General features: G+C 38.8%; 1 protein-coding gene across 1 annotated transcript in view; it reads right to left on the bottom strand.

The window, feature by feature from the left end:
- Positions 1-21,487, bottom strand: part of SPPL3 (signal peptide peptidase like 3) — a 55,910-nt gene that overhangs the window by 21,835 nt on the left and 12,588 nt on the right. The window contains exon 2 of the mRNA XM_030460773.1: positions 1,412-1,489. Within this exon, the coding sequence (XP_030316633.1) occupies positions 1,412-1,489 (78 nt within the window). The remainder of the gene's footprint in view (positions 1-1,411; positions 1,490-21,487) is intronic.

Below are 21,487 nucleotides of genomic sequence, written 5' to 3'. Positions count from 1 at the left end.
ATAGGTTGCATCTTCAGGTCTTCAGGATACATGCAAAGAAGTGGACTAGAACAGGGCATCTCCTCAGCTGACTTATATCCATCACCATATCACTGCTAAGTTAGATTGTTCTGAAATTTGCAGTCCTTGAGACCTGAGTTTTAAATGTAAAATATAGGACAAGGTGGTAAAGAGCATGTGCATATAGGAATAGGAAGGTAAACAGCAGGAGAAAATTTATAAGAGCAAAGAGCTCTGAGAAGGGCAGGCAATTTAAGATGAAGCACTCCTGCTGGTTTATATTGTATTATGTTTTCAGAAGTCAATTTTAATAAATGTTATGGCTTCTTGCAGCCAGATGCATGTTCATTTTTACACAACTGCATGAATTCAAATAGTTAAAAACTTAATTAGTCCCTCAACTATATGCTAGACTGACTCAAATCTTAAAAAGAACAAATAGAATCTTTTATTTTTTACTTTCACCACGTCTAGATTTTTTTTCCTAAAGCCTTCTATTTTAATTCCATTAGCTGTGCTGCTACCTAACACTTGCCAGTGACAACAGACAGCTACAACCAAAAAGCTGCCTCTTTCATTATATGACTTTATTAACTTATGACGGCAGTTTAAAACCTCCTATCCAAACAGCTGTGAGTGACATCATATGTATGACCACTTCAGGAAAACTCAGAGCAGTTCAGAGACTTCACAGTGCATGTATGACCTTTTATCACAGACTTCTTCAATGAAGCAATGTTCTTCAAGGAGCAGAGAGAAAAACTGTACTGCTGTATTTAAAATCTGAAAAAAGCAATACCTTCATGCTGTGATTGATTTTTGTTACTATGTCAGTATAAACATTCCTTAGGTACCACTGGATTAAAACAAACTGTATAGTACAAGATACAACTCCAAAGGGACAACCACGTTTCCTCTAAACTATACCCAAGTCTCCTACAATGAGGCAAGTTTGATTTTTTAATTCAAAACTATCCTGCAACAGTTCTCAGGTACTTTGTTGGGATTCAACACTGCTGGTGTTTCCCCACTTCTTTCTTACACTGTTACTCACACTCAAGTAAAAAGCTCTGGGACTCAGGGATCTGTTTTACAAGACTTGTTTGCAACCACAATGACAGCATGCTGAATCGACCAACACTGAAACACTGTATATAAAATTTTATCAGTAACATTAAATCCCTCTTTTCCTTTACACTCTCTAAAATAAAATTTCTCAGAGTTGTTTTCAAGGACTGACTTCTAAGTTATCTTGTATGTGCTTGGAACTTGACATGCAATTATGTCATTCACAAACCAACAAGCTGCTTTTTCTTCTTTTCCCATTTGCTTTTCAGAAGCAATGAAATAAAATGCATAAACTGTATTCAGTCAGTTGCCATATTTTTATTTGATGAAGAAAAATTCTTACCTGAAACTGCCATAAACTATGAGGAGAATAGAAATCAGGAAGGTAGAAACTTGACTGGAATCCACGAGGGAATATGCCCTGGAATTAGGAAAAAGAAAGCGTGTGTCATCACAAGTTCCCATTTCTCAGTGGTATTTACTAATTCCTTTTTCTTATTACCATACAACTAGAGAACTGGTTGACAAATCTTTTTGGCAGCTCTCTCCAAAACTCTTGTATCGTCCAGGAATATAAAACCAGCAGCTTACAAATTAACTTTTTATAGTCAAGACAGCAGCATGCAACATCTGTACAACAAAACAGGACAATTCAAAAGCCATGTGGTAACTTACTCTGAACTCACTGCATTAAGGGGCTTTTTTCTCCCCTGAAGACATTAAAATTACTTCAGTTGCAACTAATGCAACTTTGCCTGTTTTCTCTATGACTACTTGCCTACAGCTTAACTGCTAAAAGTTGCAATAGGGCAGTCAAGGTTCACCTAGTCCAGGGGAAAGCAAAACAAAACAAAACCAGAACAAAGCAAAACAAAACAAAACCCCAAACAAACTGCATTATACATTTATTAAACCACACACAATTACTTCCCTGTTACATCTTGCAGACCACTTGATACAGGAATCTCAACATAAATTTCAGCAGAAGGCTTAAAAACCAGCTTTATTTAGACTGATGTCCTGACACAATATACCTTTGTGTTTAAAGCACAGAAATATAAACAATATTGCTGATTTTTTTTCCATATCCCGGACAGTCCAACCCCTACTCTGTAGCCTACAATGCCCAATGCTAATTGCATTAGTCTTAATTCACAAAAAAACAAACCCCTCATTTCAGCAAAACTATGGGTATAGAACAAAGGTAACCAAATTACATGATAGTTACAAATTAAATATCACTAAACAAATAAAAACTAAGGATAGAAGACAGTTAAGGAATCACTCATCCCATTCCCAACTGAAAAGCTATTTAGAAAAAAATTACTAGCTGATAACCTAAACAACCAGACATACACTTTAAAATCCCTTTTAAAATATATAAAGACAAATGTTAACCTTCTACTATAGAAATTCAGTATTAAACATCACTGAAAACCAGACTGCTTCTTGGGGAATGGAACTGAGAAACGAGCTTGCTTACTCACCATAAATAACTTCAACATAACCCCACTCCAAAGGTGAAAAGCAGCTGTCATATTTGCTCAGAAAGCTGGCCAACACATAAACACACTCTTACACTTTATATATTTTATTTTTGGTTAATTGCAATCATGTTCCAGGCTGTGGAACAGAGTTCTTAAAAGCACCTTAAAGATCAATATCCTGAACTGCAAGTACATGCAGTATGTAAGGAGGCACTTACAGACAGTGTGTATGTCCCCACTGCTCAGGTTACACACCATATAGTTCATAGCACACTATTTTTAGGCAATGATTACAGCTAAGCACACACCATGAAGAAAAGGCTTAAGGGTGAGCATATTTTCTGTCCTGTTCCTAGCTTCAGTTTCAGAGAACAGCAGTGTCTCACTCAACCCTGCCCAAAGGAAAAGGGATACTTTATATCCTGTTTGGATTTCAGAATACATAGTGGAATTCATCTATTAATATTTAGGAACTCCAAAATTATAAGAAAAGAAAAATTACTGAATGAAATTCCAATTGAGATTAAACATATCCATGGTTATGCTCCAGAATTTATTAATTTATGTTCACAGAAACAAACACTTTTGAGACGAACAATGTTTCCTATTTAATCCAATCATTCAGTGGCAACTTTGGAAGCTATGATAATTAAATTGCCATTTCATCATAGTTACTAAACATCAGTCAAAACAAGGCTCTAAATGCTACAAAGATTTATAAAGCAGGTAAAACAAGGATGATACAAGGATCCTGGACCAGCCCTGTGCATAATCCAAGTTTTGTATTAAAGACTGAGGAAAGAAACTGAATCCATACAAACCCCTTCTAAGCAGTGATCTAATTACACCATAGCCCTACAGCCAGACTGCAGCTCCCTGCTGATCCTGTGCCAGGGGGAGATGAGAATTCAAGTCCTTCCATCCTGCACAAGGGAAGTGCAGCAGTGTCATTAAACTCAGCACAGAGCAGGGATGTCTCCCCACTTCTCCACACTGAGATGTTACAGCAGGACATCCTAAAAACCTCAGCACTGGTATCAGGATTATGGTCTGGGAAAAGTCATGTTCACTGATACTCAAGCAAACAGGGTCAGGGGAAAATAGTTGGAAAATAGTCAGACTTTCCTTCTTCCTGAGGCAGCTGGAAACAGAGCCTTGCAGAACACACACAGCATGACTAAGAGTAACTGCATGGCAGGAATTGTGTGAGCAGCTCCAGCCTGTCCAGATTCCATCCCAAGTTTCCAACACAAGTCGCTCAAAAGCAAACTTCAAGAATCATTTCATAATGCTGAAGTGAATCTCATCGTAATAAAGGCCTGAATCTTTTTAACATGTTATTTCCCTCCATTATACAAAACCTGAAAACAGAACTGCTTCCTATAATCCTGACCACTAGACATTTCATTAAGAGACTAAAATCCTTTGATGCCAAATAAACACTTTCTAGTGCATTAATCTAGACTAGCATTAATAAGGAAATGAAAGCATCCCATGAAAGAATCAAGAATTAAGACTACTTCAACTTTTTTATATTATTCTAAATGCCAGACAGTGAACTGCAAACCCATTTGTATTTTAGTTGAAATGTAAATGACTTGCAAGTCCAGCAGAGTCCATCTGCATACAACTGCATTCTGCTATAAGCATATTTCATGTATGCAAGTCTGCATACTCCCAAACACAGCATCAGTCCTGCTTTGTTCTCAAATGGGATCAGCCAAGACCAAAACAAAAGCCCAAACTAATGACATTTTTCAGAAGGTGGAGTAGATTTTGTGCAGTCACATTTAACCAGCTTTCCATTGCACACAGAAAAATGAAACCTCCTTCCTCCTACAGTATCTTCCTGTAAAATTAAGTATTCAATCTCAGAACAAGTAGTGGAAACTTACACACAGAACATGCCTGTCACAAGCCTCTGCATAGTTGTCCTTTGACTTAAATACTGATTTTAGAAGCAATTCTCAGTACTTACTATATGGCAAACCATGAAGAAAAGATAGTAATTCTTCACAGTCATTTTGAAAATGAACACTGGGCAAGACCATACTAAAGACTGCTGTCTTCTGAATGACTTTAGTCCATGTTCATCCCTAAATATATGTAGAACAAGATAGGAAGACACCACTGATTTTCTCAGGGAACTACATTGTTTAGGATTCTTACATTATCACACCTGAAATTCAACATCCCTGTAAGGAAGTTGGTTCAGAAGTACGTTATTTAATCAGGCCATCAAGAAGATTCTTGCTAACTCAGTTAAGTAATAAACAACTAAAACTAATTAACTGACCCAAGTACTTTATGAAACAAACACAGCTTTGGCTTACTGTTCTCTGTAAGCTTCTTTTCTTAGCCAGCTAGTGAGAGGTAACTTCCCAAATGCCTTCTCTACAACTGGAGATCTCACTCTGAACCTGCATCTTTATAGGGCTGGGATCAGTTTTAACAAATTCCCTTCCATCAGGCATCTATTTCTGGCAGCTTCATGGGCAAGTGCTTACAACACAGGGCCTGCTAAGGCATGCCAAGACAGAGACACAGCCAGCACTGTTCTATAACATATTCTGTGTGTCAGCCCTGCAGCTATACAGTGAAAGTATTGTCCAGACAACAATCCAAGCAGCGAGCTCTCCAGCCTGGCACAGAAAGCTCCATAGACCTTTACCTACAGAACAATTCCAGGGATGTCCAGCCCCTGACACACCACTGCTTCCACGCCTCCCAAACAGAAACACTACAAATACTCCACCACCAGTTACAGCTGGCGTTCCAAGCAGCACTCTCCCTTCTTCTGGGAAAAAATTAATAAGTCCCGTATTCCCAAGGGAACAGAGACCTGCTTCATTCCCAGCTAGAGAAGATGGTAACCAGCTACTTACAGCTGCAACAACAGCAATAGTGTTACACAAGAGACACTTGCAAGCTCCCTCTTCTCTATCAGTAGCTGCAGGTCAAGTTCTCCCTTCCTCTTCTGTGATAGGTCCAAGCTCACCTGGCTTTGTGATCCTTCACCCTACAGGGCTGCTATCTGCTGGCTTAGGAATTTATCACAGAACCCTCTCTTTTAGCCTACTTTCCTGTTATTTACTTACTTTTTAATTTCTCTGGTTATGTTATTTCTTTTGCACTTCCACTTCAGAAAATCTCCCAGTCAATGCAAGCACTGGTTTTCATGTTTCAGCTCTTCTTTCTCACCAAAAGAGAAGCAGTTTCTTGGTAAAAGTCTCAACAGTCCTTCCCAACCAGCAGGAGTCCCTTAGGCAAAGCCTGGTACTTCTTTTCACCCTCCATGCTGAGGGTTAAGAATGTGCAACTCACTGTGTTCAGTGAAGACCCAGAGAAAGACAGAACTGGGAACCAAACAAATCTCCCACAGAAAGTGCAAAGCATCACCCTCTACATAACCTACTTGTCATGGGCCAGTTTGAAATGACCACAAGTTTACAGTGCCATAACAACAGCAACTTCTCACCTTTTGCTAGTTCTCCTATTCTCTTTCTTCATTCTCTTCCAGTGCAACCATTTGCAAAACCACACAGAAGACAAGAGCAGGGACCTGTCTGCTTTCATAATAATAATGGAAAACCAAGGGGAACATTTCTCAAGTGATTCAGATTCCTGATTTGGCTTGTTTCTGGGCAAAAAATGAAAGTGGGAAGACTTTTCAGTGGCAGCACTGGTTTACATACCCTAAAACTATTGCTTAAGAGATGAGGGAAATATTAAGTAATTGAAATAAAACCCTCCTTCTGTTTGCATAAGATGCCCACTAAATGTATGACCAAAGAAATTCAGCCCCTCAATGTTTCAGTAGCACACACCACTCCCCTGAGTGCAGGGGGTACTCTTCCAGGTACAAGAGAAATTATTATAAAGAATCCTGCCCAGGGGGAAATGTGCACTGCCTGTCCACTGAAGTTTCCACCACAGTTGTAACAGACATTTACCTCATCTGCTGTTCAGAACACACAGTGGTGAAATTAGAAAATTTGTATTGACATCCTAACACAAGTCTTTCTGACTACAATTTTAGTCCATGCATTTTCTCCTTTGCAAGAAGTCCTCCAAAACTCCTGGGGAGCCTCTACCTCAGTTATCTCTGGTACGAAACTGGATCCATATATGAACTCCCTTGCATATTTCAGTTTTGGAAAGATGTGGCTGCTTAAAAAGTGACCAAGCAAAACTTCAGATACTCTTCAGCCCATATTAAAAGCCATGACTATTTATTCAATCAATATGGTGTCCTTCACTTACACTTCAAATATCAGTTTTAGTATCAAATGTCCACTGTCTCCTCAACCAGGCCAGTGACAATAATCCATACCCACCAAAACATGTGTCCCACTTCCCCAATTTCCACTCTTTGAAAGAAAACCTCTTAAGTAGGTGCCAGAGCTGGAAGGGTGAAAGTAAACCATCTCCCTCCCTGACCTATTACTCATCATTCATTTTTAGAACTTACTGAATGCCTGCATTCAGACTGAGGGTCCCATCTCAGCATACAGCCAATTCTTTCAAAAGGAAACAGAAAAAAGCCCAAACAAACCAAAACCCACAAACCCCAACAATCAACTTCTGCTGGAAATTTGATGTTAAATGTCAATATCAAGGATGGAGAATGTTTTCACCTCCCCAAGTTTTTCATATATTTCAAAAGCTTTTTAGCATGTTCATTACATCAGTGATTGCTATTGCAACAACAAAACAGCAGGTCAAAAAATACTGGGAAATACTGATTGGTAAATCCATGGCAAATTTAAGATTATTTTGGAGTTCTCTTTCCCTGCCCCGCCCCTGGGGTTTTAAGCTATTGGCTTTAGGCAGAAATCAGCATTCACTGCAATGACCCTATGCATCCATTTTCTTTTAATCATGCAAGAGCATCCCACTCATGAGGAAAATGTTTTCCTGAATCTAATTGTCTTTTACATTTTCCAAATATTCTACTATTTTATCCTTTGAAAGTGAAAAAAAATGTGAGAAAATACAGATCAGGGCCAGTTATTGATAAGAGCAATTAATTTTTTATGTTGCAGTGCAAGGCATTTGTGAAGTATTACTGCAGCATCATTTCTCACGATGAACAGATCAAACCCAAGGACTGCAGACAGCCCTGGGGCACATGAAAGAAGAGCCCTGCCAAGTACACAAAGATCAATTAGAGTTAATTGTGCAAACACTCATTTTGGTTGGGGGGCAGACTCGCTCTGTAGGTAAAACCAATACTGCTTTTTTCCTTTGCTGGATTCCAGGTCAAGGGTATAACTAAAAAGCCTCCTTCAGCTGCCTTACATGTGTAAGATATATACATATTTAAGAGCCTTCATTAGGCTCGCTGCCAAACCAAAGTTAAACCTGAGTGTAACAGTTAAAGGTGTAATTTTAAGAGTGAAGTCATGGCACCCACAGCTGTAAACATATCTCAACACTATTCCATTCTTTAGTGTGATTCATAGGAAAAACAAGCAAATTGCTATGGCTTCACTTAGGTTAAAGGAATAGCTTGTTTTCTAAAGTAAGTTTACAGTTGCACCTCATTGTCACATGCAGATAAAGTCTGCTAAGTCTAAGTAATTTATGGAAAAAAAAAATAAAAAAAGGAGATGTCCCACTAAAACCAAGTTTTCCTATGCGGACTTGGTTAGGAGTCAGAGAGTATATCAAAGCTGTAACCATAGAATTATTCTGCTTTTTATCAGACAGATCTTAGAACAATATTTTCACAGTATTAGATAACATATATATATATCAATATACATACACACACATCTCTACACTTCCAATTAAAATAAATTTTCCCCTTTTCTACCCTTTCCATAAAGCTGCTTTCCTAAAACTCTCCCCTCAAGCCCAAATTCTAAATTCCTAAATTAATTGCTCTGAGAAAACATTCCTCTGAGCTCACTTTGAAGTGAAGGTGAAGTAAAGCACCAGGAGACACAATCTTGCAAAAAAACATTATCTGTTAAAAACATTATCTGAGCTACTCTATTAGTTCACCCAATTGCTTGCCAACAGGACAAAGAATTACGTTTCACAGTGTTTAAGAATTACAGTAACTGGAAGATTTCCAGACTTCCCATTCAGCTTGGAGCACTCACTCACAGGAACGGGAGCACAACTTACAGTGGAAGCTCAGGAATACCTCAGTCATTCAAAGGAACATTATTTCCAACCAACACAGAACAGCAGCCCTGACCTCAAAAGCATCCTCAGCTCCTGACCTCCCCACCACTCTGGTGGAGCCTCACTCAACAGGATACTCAGGAGCAAAATTTGCTCTCAGTGGTTAATGGAGAAACACTGCATCTTCAAATAAGTTGTACCAGACACACGTATCTTTTTAAGTAGCCAGAACCAAAATAAATATTAAAAAACAGACAATGTCTTTCTGTACAAAAAAGTACAGAATTTTTTATTTCATATTATCCATTGTGAAAGGGAGCCTGGATACATCATTTTCAGCTCTCACCTAAACACAAAAATAAATTCACTTTTTTGAGGTTCATTGCTGTATTGAGGAGGGTTGGTTGTTTGATTGGGTTTGGGTTTTTTGCTCTAAAAAAAACCAAACAAAAAAAGACCTTGGAAACCTCCCCTTCTATCATGAAAAACAGCGCATGCTTTTACTGCCAAGTATGTGTCACCACCAGCCAAGGAATCCTCTCCAGAAGTAGATTTTGAAACTGTATCACAAGTATACAAAACTGCAAATGTTTTTTGAAAATGTGAACAAAACATCCATAGAATGTCTGCAATGATGGCTTCACATAGAATAGTAGTTGGTATAATTTCAATTAATTAAACTAAACAAGAATATATATAAAGATATATCTAACCACAGAGCCTGTTATTAGTGAATGTTCTACTTAACTTTGTATTTTAACTGTGCCATGTTTATTTTAACTGAGCAGCTCCAGATCAGCTAATTCATTCGAGAATGCTGCAATCTCACTACAGACCAGCCCCAGCAAACTGCTGAGCCAAGGCACAGCCCTGGTTTTACTTTGTAAAACAATGATTACTTTTATCCCTTCTTGACAAATAAATCTTAATGCTTAAGATAGGATTTGCCTCTGCTGGTTTGAAATTAAGAGGTCTGAGGCAAGAGAGACTGGCAAGCCAGCTCTGCACTGTAAATTTTGGTCACCTTAAGTTAGTTCACCTCTGACTTCAGCAGCATTAATAGGACTCTGCCAATAAAACTTGTTTTTTACAATATTTGCCATTACAATTAGCTTGGGTTTTGCTAGTAAAACTTGTATTATTCATAGGCAGGAAAAGAAGAAAGAGGTGGAAAAATTACCCCAGCAAACCAGCAAGGTGAGCTAGCAAATTACCATTTCTGTGAAGCAAGTTTTCATTCAGACCAGCAGTTGCACAATTACAAATTGTGACACAAAGACCGAAGGAGTCACCATGTGGCTAAGGACAAGGTGGGACTAAAACCCTTACAGGACCTGAATATAACCCTAATATAAATTTTTAAAAATCAACCTTCTTATTTCTAAGCAAGATGGTTGTGGCTTAGCTGCAAGAATGAACTGAGCACATAGGAAGATGTTCCTCATCTGAAAAACAGTCTCACCTTACACAAATATTCAAAAGGAGGATTGGAAGGAGAGAGAAGAGAGGAGGTCAAATAAAGATCTGCTATGCACAACCCTTTCTCTCCAGAGCCACAAGCCTAGCTCTTCATGGAAATTTTCAGATTCCAATAGACCAGTGAACTCTGCAAAGGTCAGGCCAGTATTTAGCCTACTCCAAAACTTTGCTGAAACAGCTCTTCTATCTAAATTGCCACTTTCATCTGTACGGATTTTCTAAGAATAACCCTTTTTACATCAGGAAAAAAAATCAAATCAAGGGTGTGGCTACTGTAATTTAAGTCTACAGAATGCCACTGAGCAAGCTGTCTGCAGTTTTATGCTAGACAGCCTCATCATGATCCAAACAACGCTTTCAAGAAGGGCCTTTTGGAAATGTCAGTGGTTATCCCTGCACAGGGAAGCCTCCTGCAATTCTGACAGATGAGACCTTCTTGGATTACAAAAGTATTGATTTATACCCCAGTCATATATGGATGTTTGCAATCAGTTGGCTGTACTGTTCTGCTTTCAACAAAAGACTGCATAATCATAGAATCATAGAATGGACTGGGTTGGAAGGGACCTCAGAGATCATCAAGTCCAACCCCTCATCTACTACTGCTGCAGTTCCCAGCCCATGGCACTGAGTGCCACATCCAGTCTCTTGAAATATCTCCAGACACGGAGAATCCACTCCTTCCCTGGGCAGCCCATTCCAATGTCTGATCACCCTCTCCATAAAGAAATTCTTTCTAATGTCCAACCTAAACCTCCCCTGGCACAACTTGAGACCCTGCCCTCTTGTCTTGCTGAGAGTCGCCTGGGAAAAGAGCCCAACCCCCCCCTGGCTCCAACCTCCTTTCAGGGAGTTGTAGAGAGTGATGAGGTCTCCCTATGACACTCATTCTAGTTACAGGAAGAAGATAAAAACTCTCCCAAAGTCTTCCCTCTAGGCTCCAATCTACGTTTTGATCTCCATCAGCCTTTTTCTGCCTGACAGAAAAGCTCATTGACTGTGACTATCTAAAACATGAGGATGCATTTACTACAAGTCTCTGCACAAGGATCCCCCACTCAGGTAACAAAGCCCCATCCAAGCTCTACAGTGAGATATCTGCAACCTAACAGTCCCTGCTGCCAGCCACAGAACAGTCAGAACAGACTCCACAGGAGCTCCATGTGGATATTTTGCTCTTACAGGAGCAGGAAACCTGTTCCCAGCAGGGAGAATGCTGACAAGCAATTTGTATTATGACTCAACATTGTTAACGTGGCTACTACAGCACAAGTTACTGCTTTCAGCAACAGCATCTCAGAGGGTTCTAAGTCATAACCACAAGTTGCCCAAGCTGATAAAACATGGAAGTTTTCATTATTTGGAATTATGCATTTGTCCCAGTTGTCACTGCTGCTCCATCTGGACCAGGAAGCCAGTGGTGAGCAAATATCTCAGTCTCACAGCTAAGAGATCCATATTGACTTTGCAAGCTATTGCCAAACCATTAATGTACAACTTCTGACAAGAAGTGTCTTACACACACCAATAAAATATTTATGTTTTCACTGAAAATCCCCATCAAGTGTCCTCCCCACAGCACAAAACAATCTCATATAATTGGTCACACTGGACTAGCCTTACTTTTAAGTACTTTAAAACTTCGCCACTCAGATTTTAAGTTGTTTTTTTTTAATTTAGAACAGTGGGGGAATAATAAGACTTCAGCTCTACAGTTGTTCTTCTCAAGAACAACAAAGAGCTTCTCACGTCTCTAGTAGACTGAAAGCTCTCCAATAGTATCAGATTACTTTATCAGACCCAGAAGTCTAACACCTAAGCTGAATCAATCTGTTCTCCAAACATACAAATACAATCCAAAAGCAGACTGATACAAGCAGAAAGTATCACTGTGATTCCTGATCACAGAAGGAAAAAAGTGACAGGGGGCAAAACATTACTTGCAAGTGGGTCAAGGAACTACCAGCAGCTGGACCCAGAAAATTTAAGGTATGTACAGTTCCTTCATTGAAGCAGAAGCACTGACTGAAAGTAACACCCCTTCTACTTTCCACTATAAGTGAAACTCAAGGAATATAAACCATTTTAAATATATATATAAAATGAACCAACCAACAAACCAAAACCACACAGACCTTAGATGTATTTAGAACGGAAAGCTTTACACCAGGATTTTTGTTTTACTGTAATGATAATATTTCATGGTTTCAGTACTTCATTTGTAGAATGCACTGCTGTTCACAAAACCAGACATATCATTCTAAGTAAAATCAAACAGCAACATATTTTTCTTTCTAAAAAGCGAATGCAGGGAAACTTCTTTACAAAGAAGAAACAGGCAAAAAACTCCAAGCATCAGATATCATTAGGATCTGTATTACATGTGCTGCTGAATGGATCCCACCCAGAGAAAATGCACAAAGTCATATTTGAATACAAAACAATTCCCATATTAGTTCAGTTACAACTGGAGTGGTAGAAGGGTAAAATTAAGCTTAAAACTGGGATTTTCCTCCTGTTCTGATGCAAGTCATTGACTTCCTATTACCCTGAGAGAAAATTCTCACACCCACAAGCACACACACACTCTGCAGTCTCTTAATCAAAGGAACACAGTGGCTACTGAGTACAGAAAGAAAACAGAAACAAGTGAATCAGAGCACTACCTCTAGGTATTACAAGAAGAAAATTTATTAGTAGAAAATTTAGTAGAAAGAAATCCAGGCTATGGATGCTGCCTGTCTGCAAGGCTCCTGTGCCAAAGGCTCAGTGACTCAGGGTAGAGTGAAGCGAGGAAGTGGAAATTGTTAATATGACACTAAATGCATATCAACAGACACTAATGCAATTAACTTGTTAAAACTGCTCATGATTTAGAAGTCAATTAAGGTTTTACATTATGACCATTATGATTTCCCCATACTACTGAGCCTACTAATGCAAGGTACTTTGGATAGATAGTTCTGTAGTAATATTTTTCCCGAGGTGTTCTCTTAATTTCTTTTTAATCCTGTTCTGTAAAAGAACCCAATAAATACAGAACCAGGAGACAGGACTATTACAGGGAAAGGCAGGCACTAGAATATAAGTGTGAATGTAGCTTTAGTGTGAGCAGAATTATCACCCTGTCACTGCAAAGAGGGCAGAAAAGAGCTTCTAAGATGACTCCAAAAGCTGAGCTAGAAAAATACACAATGAGGGGAGATGCCAGCACACAGGCAAAATGAAACACCAAATGGGGGAACTATGAGGTTAAAATTACCCAATACTGTGTTACTAGCAATGGAGCAATTCACATTCTTTCCCAACATCAAGCAGTTAACTGCTATAATTTTTGCATCATTTCTCCCCCCTCAAAACGAAGTTCATTTTCAGATAACATCTCCACAGTCACACAAGTGCCAGTGACAACACCTGAGATGGCAGTTCTACTTTTATTCATTGTGCTTGGGGTAGGGGAATGAGGGCAAAAGCCAAACAACACACAAAAAACAGACAGACTGGTTCCAGTCACCCAGCATGTTCTTTTTGGTCCTGAGAAACACGAAAAAGAAGGAGAACGTGTCCTACAGCTCTTTTGTACTCATTCTAAACAGTAGAAGTTTAATGAAACAATAATGCTCAGACAGATTATTACAGACATCTCACATGCTGAGCCTCTGAATCTTGCCAGGCTTATTAACAGCAAAATTTCACAACAGCAGCTGTCATGTCACCCAACATTGCACAACGTAAACCTTTTGGACAAACTGAAGTAACTGAGGGTTTCTGTACAGGACCATGGGATATTTATATTTGACCACGATCAAATTCTGCCCAAATGAAAATTTAACTAGTTTAAATGAGAGAGATTGTTGTAATTTCATATAGAGTCATAGAATAGGCTGGGTTGGAAGGGACCTCAGAGATCATCGAGTCCAACCCTTGAATATATGTACCATCCTTCTTTCTACAAACACAGAACTGCAATGTACTCACAAAATTCAGTGTCAGACAACACAGAGGGTGAGTCTGTAATATTTCCACAAGCCTGGGAGGTAACTATGTTCAAAAACTACTAGAAATCTCAAATGAAATATAAAATATTTTCACTAGCAAAATGTTTGCCTTTTAAAAAGCAAACTTCTATATAAAGGCATGAGAATAACTGTACACAGGAAGGTAAGTTTTCTCCTGTTTACAAGAAATCCATTAATTTGCAAGGCTCATCCTAAATATACAACTGACACACCCCAGGCAAAAGGACCCAACATGATAACTTCTGTTCACATCTCCCTCTTAGCCTTATATTTGTTTTATTTCATTAATTCAAGCTGTACTCATTTAATGGGTGCTGTACATTAGACAAACTGGAATACATCTGAACAGTGATCCACTTCTAAAAAATATTTTTACTTAGATATTCATTAATGTTACAGCAGTCAGGTTAAATCTTCAGCAGAACTCTAACCCAGACAGAAGTCCAATCCAGCACTGCCAGAGAAGCCACATCACATTCTTCAGGTGTTACCATTCATCAGGCCACTTCCAACACCACACTGATAGAAATAACACTCCAATACAGGTCAGGTTAACTTCTGTTTTTCCATCACTAACAGAACTGCTTTGAAAAGTGCAAACTAAGGCTGCTGCATGAATCCTGGAGACACTGAAACATCCCTTTCTAGTTTTTACATAAACTTAGACTTATTTCCCTAAGGATTAGGGAATTACTACCTGAATACCTTTAGGAAAAATACAGAACCACTGGGTTTGATAGGGATGTCCACGTACCAGTGGGCTCAGGATGACCTAATATATGCCTGGCATCTGGGTACTACTGAAAAACAAATTGTGTGGTTTTGAAGACACGCTGCTGGTGGTGTAGGAGAGGTCTCAGCTTTCCAAGAAATGCTACACACAGGTAGACTAAATGCTGACCCTTCAGCACCTATTTCCATTCACATATTCATACCATATATGTAGCAAACAACAAATACAAATTAACGTGAGTTCCCAGATTTAAGCATTTCAAATAAACACAATTAAGTCTTTTTAACCCAGCACCAGCCTCCTGCTATCATAATGCATGCAAGCAAAATCAAATGGTGCTTGTGGAGAGGAGCAAGCTCCTCCCAGAGCAGCTAACACACAACTGGAGAGACATAAGCTTGGCAGTACATAAATAGGAGAGGTTTTTTAATCCTGATGGGGTACACAGAACCCCTACATATCAGTTAGTTAAAAAAAAAAAAACCTGCCTCTCACCACAGATATATTTACCATCATAACAACAACATTAGCAAATCTGTGAAGTAACTAATAGATTTTAAAAACTTAAGTTTTCCTGCTTGAGGAAAAAAAATATGTAGAGCTACAAATACTAAAAACACATTAAGAGAAGGAAAAGGGAATGTTGCGGGTGTCTAAGCATCACCTGGGAACTGAGAAGGGGGGGCAGGAAATAACCCTGAGCTGCAAATGCACTTTTCCAGCAATCAAGACTGCTGAAATCTAGAATTTTAAAACATAAACAATTGCTCTAGCCATTCAAGTTTCAAGCTAGGAAGCCAGGATAAATTTTTCAAGCAGTAGCTGTATAATCAAGCCTGTAAGAGAGTTTATATGAAACATAAGTCTAGATCTCTGTGAAGTTATTTGTTAAACACACTTCATTCATTTAACTTGCAGAACTTTCAGAAGGTTTTGTCCATACACACACAATATACAAGGACACCTTAAATTACATGCAATCTTTCTTCCCCCAATCCTACAGGCATCTCTAGCATTTTTGTGACATTTTCTATGAAATGTTTCTCCTTCTGAAACCAGAAAACTATTTAACACTGATAAATAACAGTTTCCTACTAATTAACCTGTCTCAACCAAAAATCTACTTTTTTTTTTTTCATCACAAATGCAAACACCTGGAGTCTCAGAAACATTACAAGTATCTTTCTTATGTTCTTATGTCCCCCATAACCACTCCATCCTTTCTAATTTGGCACTTCTGCTGGGTAACATCCCTGTTCTGGATTCCATGTCTCATAGCCAACTACAAAAATCCTACAGAGGTAAATCCTCCTGATACCCTTCTGTAATCCTCACTTACTTCAAGAAACAGACCAGTCCGAAAATACCAGAGTCCTGTGGAAAGCCAGAGATTACATGTTGTTGTGCTGCATTTCTATCTTTGTGATGATGTTTTTTGCTCAGAAACAAAATGCTTTCCTGGAAGAGGTTTTGCAGTGACCATCCAGATGTTTAACCTTCCTAAAAATAATTGAGTTCACCCTTGGAACACTCTTTTAATCCCAGTGTGCCCTACAGGCAAAAACACTCTCTGCAGAACGAGAGGAAGATAAACTCAAGCCCAACATGAGTTAAACTCAGAAAAATGTAGCAGCAAGATGACAGAGCTGACTCAAACATATTAGCACTTTTGAAGTATTATACATAAGCAACCTACTAAATTTAGACATAAATCACATTTAGTTTGTCACTTTGCTTTGACTCCTGTAACTAAAAACGATGTGATTTTGAGTCCATAACAATATTAAACTATTTCACTTTCCCAGTATTATTCAGATTTAAATATCCAAAGTGTTGAACAAAGAAAACTGGTAATTTCAAAACATCAATACTCTTTAACATTTTATTTGAAAACTACTTTTGCATAAGAAGTGAAGCACAGTAAGGGTGTAGCTACCATAAGTCTTAAGCTGTTTTTAAAACACTATTCCAACACTTCTTGGTGTTGAGGGGACCTTTTAAGTTAAGATTTTATGCATGAGCAACTGGCATCTTGTATTTTTGAAATACAAAGAGAGAAAATTATCTTAACTGATGTGATTAACTTTCATCAGCCATGCCTGAAGTTGCAAATAAAATAGTACAACTGGAGACAGAAAAATAAATACATTTCATTCACAGATGTCAGTTCCAGAAATTTACAAAGACACAGAAAACAGAAGAAATGTGCTGCTGCTTCCAGACTTTCAAAAATTAATTTTAATATCTGTAATTAATAAGTAACATCTAGCTGGAAAAAACTCATGCTCTGTGCTTGAAATTACTAAGGGAAAAAGGGAAAATAACAAAACAAACAAACAAACAAACAAACAAAAAAAAAAAAAAAACCCACAACCAGCTCTGCTCAAATTCATCCTAAGCTAGGAAAAAAACCCACACCACCACTCTGGTAAGGGTTCTTCCCAAGATTCCAAGAGTGAAGATGTAGATGTCTTATTGAGACTTGTATCAGAGATCCCTGCTCATGCAGACCAGATCTGTCAAGCCTGGCAAACAGAGTCCAGAAGGATTCTGTTCCTGGGATGGACTGAAGTGTGGTGAGAGGAGCTTCCCCAAGGGCAGGCAGGAACCAGAGCTCAGGTCCCGTGTCACTCTGTCTGGACAGACTCACATGTACACACACAGAAGGCTTTCCCTCCAGGCTCCTCTGTCTGCTGCTCTGGGAGGATGGTGACAAGGCATAAACTGCTCTAATGTTTCACAGGAAGCACAGTGCAGGATTAAGCAGTTTAAAATCAAAACAGCACAGAGTATAACCATTTTTCCTGTTAATTTCCTATATTGTAGGAGAGTTCTAAATCAAAGTATTCAAAATGCAAGAAAAAGGAAAATAATCATGTAAAAGGAACAAAATTGGGCAACATCTTAATGTGAGAAAGTGACAAAAAAGTGACAGGTGGCATTTCTGGATGCAAAAATGAAGAGAACTTTTCTTTACTCAGGATTTAACTCTGGTTTGTCCAAACGTTTTCCTCTAACATCTCCAGAAATTACTGTTATGGTACAACTCTTAGAAAGCATATTTTCAACAGTAAACTAATTCTAAAAATACTTAACACAGAGAGAGCCATTCTCACAACAAACATCTTCTGGCAAGGGCTCACGTTTATGTGTGATACCACAGGAGATGCTTAGGAGGTTGCATTTGTGCAAGTCAGAATGAAGTTTTCAGACAGGAACTACTACTTGCTGACACCTCCACAGATGAACTGTTCAACTGGATTTGTTTGAGATGTTCAGCTGAATGGTGTCGTAGCAAATGGACACAGAGGTTAAGTCCTCCTAGCAAGGGCATCTGAAGCACTTAATTTGCAAGACCATCCTCCCCATGCAGTCAGTGGAGAGAGGCACACTTCTACTGGGGGCTTGCAACTATCCTCTGACCTCCCCATTTGGTTCAGGTATTCATGCAGTCCTAAATTTGGAGTTTAACATTAATATGAAGTGAATAACCATCCCATAATTTCCAAAACATATGAATAAGAATTCAAATAATCACCATAAATTTTGTTTAATAGTTGGTATAGTCTTTCTCTGATAAATAACTTACTGTGATGGTAGGAAACACAGCATGACCCTTGAATGATTTTGGAAAACTACATTAAAACATATATGATCAAAAATAGTTCTCACCCAATTTAGCTGGGTGACATCCCCTGATGATGGCAGTCTTCATTCTTTTCTCTTTCAACAGTTCTCACTTATTATGTTCACCTAAGCAGCTCCATGGGAAAACACACATCACAAATATCAGGAGCTCTGTGGAAGGCAAATGCTGGATTTGAACAGGAATGTGATGACAAAGAGCTTGCTCTGGCCTTCTTTCACATTTTAGAAAGCAAATTTGTTTATCAATTCCTTTTAACAGGAAAGTGACACGGATGCCAGAAACCTAATCATCTATATGAATCCCTGCTTCACAAACCAGAAAGCAGGAATCAGTGTCCAGTCTCCTGGGAATGAAGAAGGACAGATACCTAACTCCACAGGTCCTTGACAAAGGAAACCAGGATAGACTATAAAAGCACTTTAACATGAGGCATCTTGTTTTCTCCTGCAGCAGGTGTGCAAGGGCAGCACTACCCAGTTAGAGACATGGTGCATGAACTACCCCAGTGGAGATACCTATCACTCTAATGTCATTGGCAATGGTGAAGATTTTAATCTTTTTGTATTAAACATGAATGACTAGTAGCTTTTTATTTAGACAGGAAAGAGAATACAAATTATCCACCCCAATTCAGACATGACAAAACTGATTTAATGTTAACTCATTTAATGTAACAGGAGGTAGAGGCACAAGGAACGTATTTGGCTTGTGATTTGCAGTCCCAGTGTACCACAGAACTATCATTAGCTTTGGAATAAGCAACCAGTGTTCTTGAGTGTTGATGTTTCCCAGGTGTTCAACACAGACCTTAATTAGGCCTCCTAATTCCTCTTTTAACTTCAACGCCACTAAAATAATCTTCTGGATTTATTACTTACTTCCCAGACTCTGCAGTGGCTTCCCATTCATTTCACAATTCCCAAGATGTCTCCTCTTGGTTCCTTAGATCTGAGTAAGAAACTCTGCAGGTATGAAACTGACAGTCAGCAGATTTGGGGAACACATGGCTTCCCAGTTTCAGGCCCTCAGTACTGTAACAGAGGGGTCTACCTGAACGTGTTTCTCCCTAGTGGGACACAAGGTCTCTCCTAACCACATCCCTCTATATGCACCAGACAAAACAAGGCTCCTCAAATGTGGCTCTTCCCTTCTGCCCCCAGTAAGCATATTCCATCAATCAGAGGATTATATGCTTGCATTTGTAAACTGTGAGCTACCTGAGCAATAACTGCTCTATACATTAGTCAGACAGATATACTGTGAGCATAAGTAGGCTGTACTCTTTCCCTTTTTTTTTGTGCAATTCTAACAGTGTCTTAATTAGCAGCATGAATTATTTGCCATGGTAATAGGGAAATAATCAGAGCACAGAATGATTTCCCTGAAAGTTCAAACTGAATACTTTGTCTAGTGATACACCACCTTAGGCATTATTAGCAAAAGACAAACAAAAATATATACATCTCTATTGTGTCCAAGCCCAGACTACTGTGTAAGTCAAAAATACCTTCCCCAAACACAACACAGCCATAGGAATGCTATGATGCTTCCCATGGTGAGCTGTGAAAGTGACTGAGCCTGGAAATGTCCAGGCACATCCATGACAGTTACCTGGAATTCATGTTCAATTGTCACAGGCAGACTGCAGCACAACAGTCGTGTCTGTAGCATTTAATTACAGCCTTGTGATGCCACAGCATGAGCCATGCAACACAACTGTGAATTCAAATAACTATTAATTCATCAAACAAACAAAATAGGCCAAGTGAATGCCCCCAAGTATAGGAGCTCTTCCAAAAGTTTGCGTATACAGGTTATTTCAGATAAAATAAACTTGGGGTTTCTGCTTCCAGAGCCAATTATTGTTTCTCCAGAACAGTTTGGAATAGTAGATTGGCTCTACAAGAGACAGATCAAGTTTCTGGCATCTTAAAATGCAGATGTTCTAGAACAGTAGAAATCTTCCTCCTTGTGATTAGCAAATAAACCAAACAATCTGAAGTGTCAGCATAAACAAACAAACCAGGAAAAGCATCACAGAACTGCCCAGAGCCAATTGTCCAATACATCAAGTTTAATGTTATATGGAATTTCTTTTAAAGGAGAGTCCTTTAACAGTTAATATTTAACTCCATCCCATGCAATGCAAAGCTACTGTTTGGACAAAATGCTGGATTAATGACTGCACCCCAAACTGAATGCAAGATGTAGACTGAGAGCACACACACTGGCCCAGTAACTCCCATTTCAGCTACAGGGGTGGAATATGTCTTAGTGTGGAAATCACACTGGGTACAGAACACAATAGCTTATTAATAAGCAAAGCAGATAACTGATAACCTTGCCATTAAACTCTGCTGAGATCACAGACTTTCAGTTCACTCTTAGTGTCACGAAAACAACAAAACGGATCTAAAATCCAACCAACAGTTACATAAAGGGTTTCTTGGCTGCTCTCTTCACATTTTCTATTCAACAGAATTTTTGTTACTTTCCATCAGGCTTGGCTAGGCAGCAAGGAGGTTTTCTAGCTGATCTAAAACAGAGCAACACCTTAGGAGGAATCAGGAACCACTCCACTAATCACATGGAAGCAGAAATACAACACATGGCTTGAACCTTACCCTGCACACCATCACATTCATATCTTTCCTCTCTTCCCAGCACAGGTCACTCACTTCTCTGCTTGCAAGTTGAAAAGCAAGTTATAGTGCACCTCTAGTACACTTATATCACAATAAAGATTTAAACCAGTTATTTTTGTGATGAAAATTGCAAACGATATTACAGAACTGTGCAGGATTTTTACTGCCATTTGTTTTTATGTTCATCACTTGCCTATAAACTTCTATTAGTTGGACATTTTGCTTGCAGTTACTGTCTTCAGGTGACAACAACCTTAAAATCTAAATACTTG

This window comes from Calypte anna, chromosome 15 (assembly GCF_003957555.1).
Source record: "Calypte anna isolate BGI_N300 chromosome 15, bCalAnn1_v1.p, whole genome shotgun sequence".
Classification (NCBI taxonomy): domain Eukaryota; kingdom Metazoa; phylum Chordata; class Aves; order Apodiformes; family Trochilidae; genus Calypte; species Calypte anna.
Note: the sequence above shows the minus strand (reverse complement) of the source record. Positions and strands in the feature narration are given on the sequence as shown.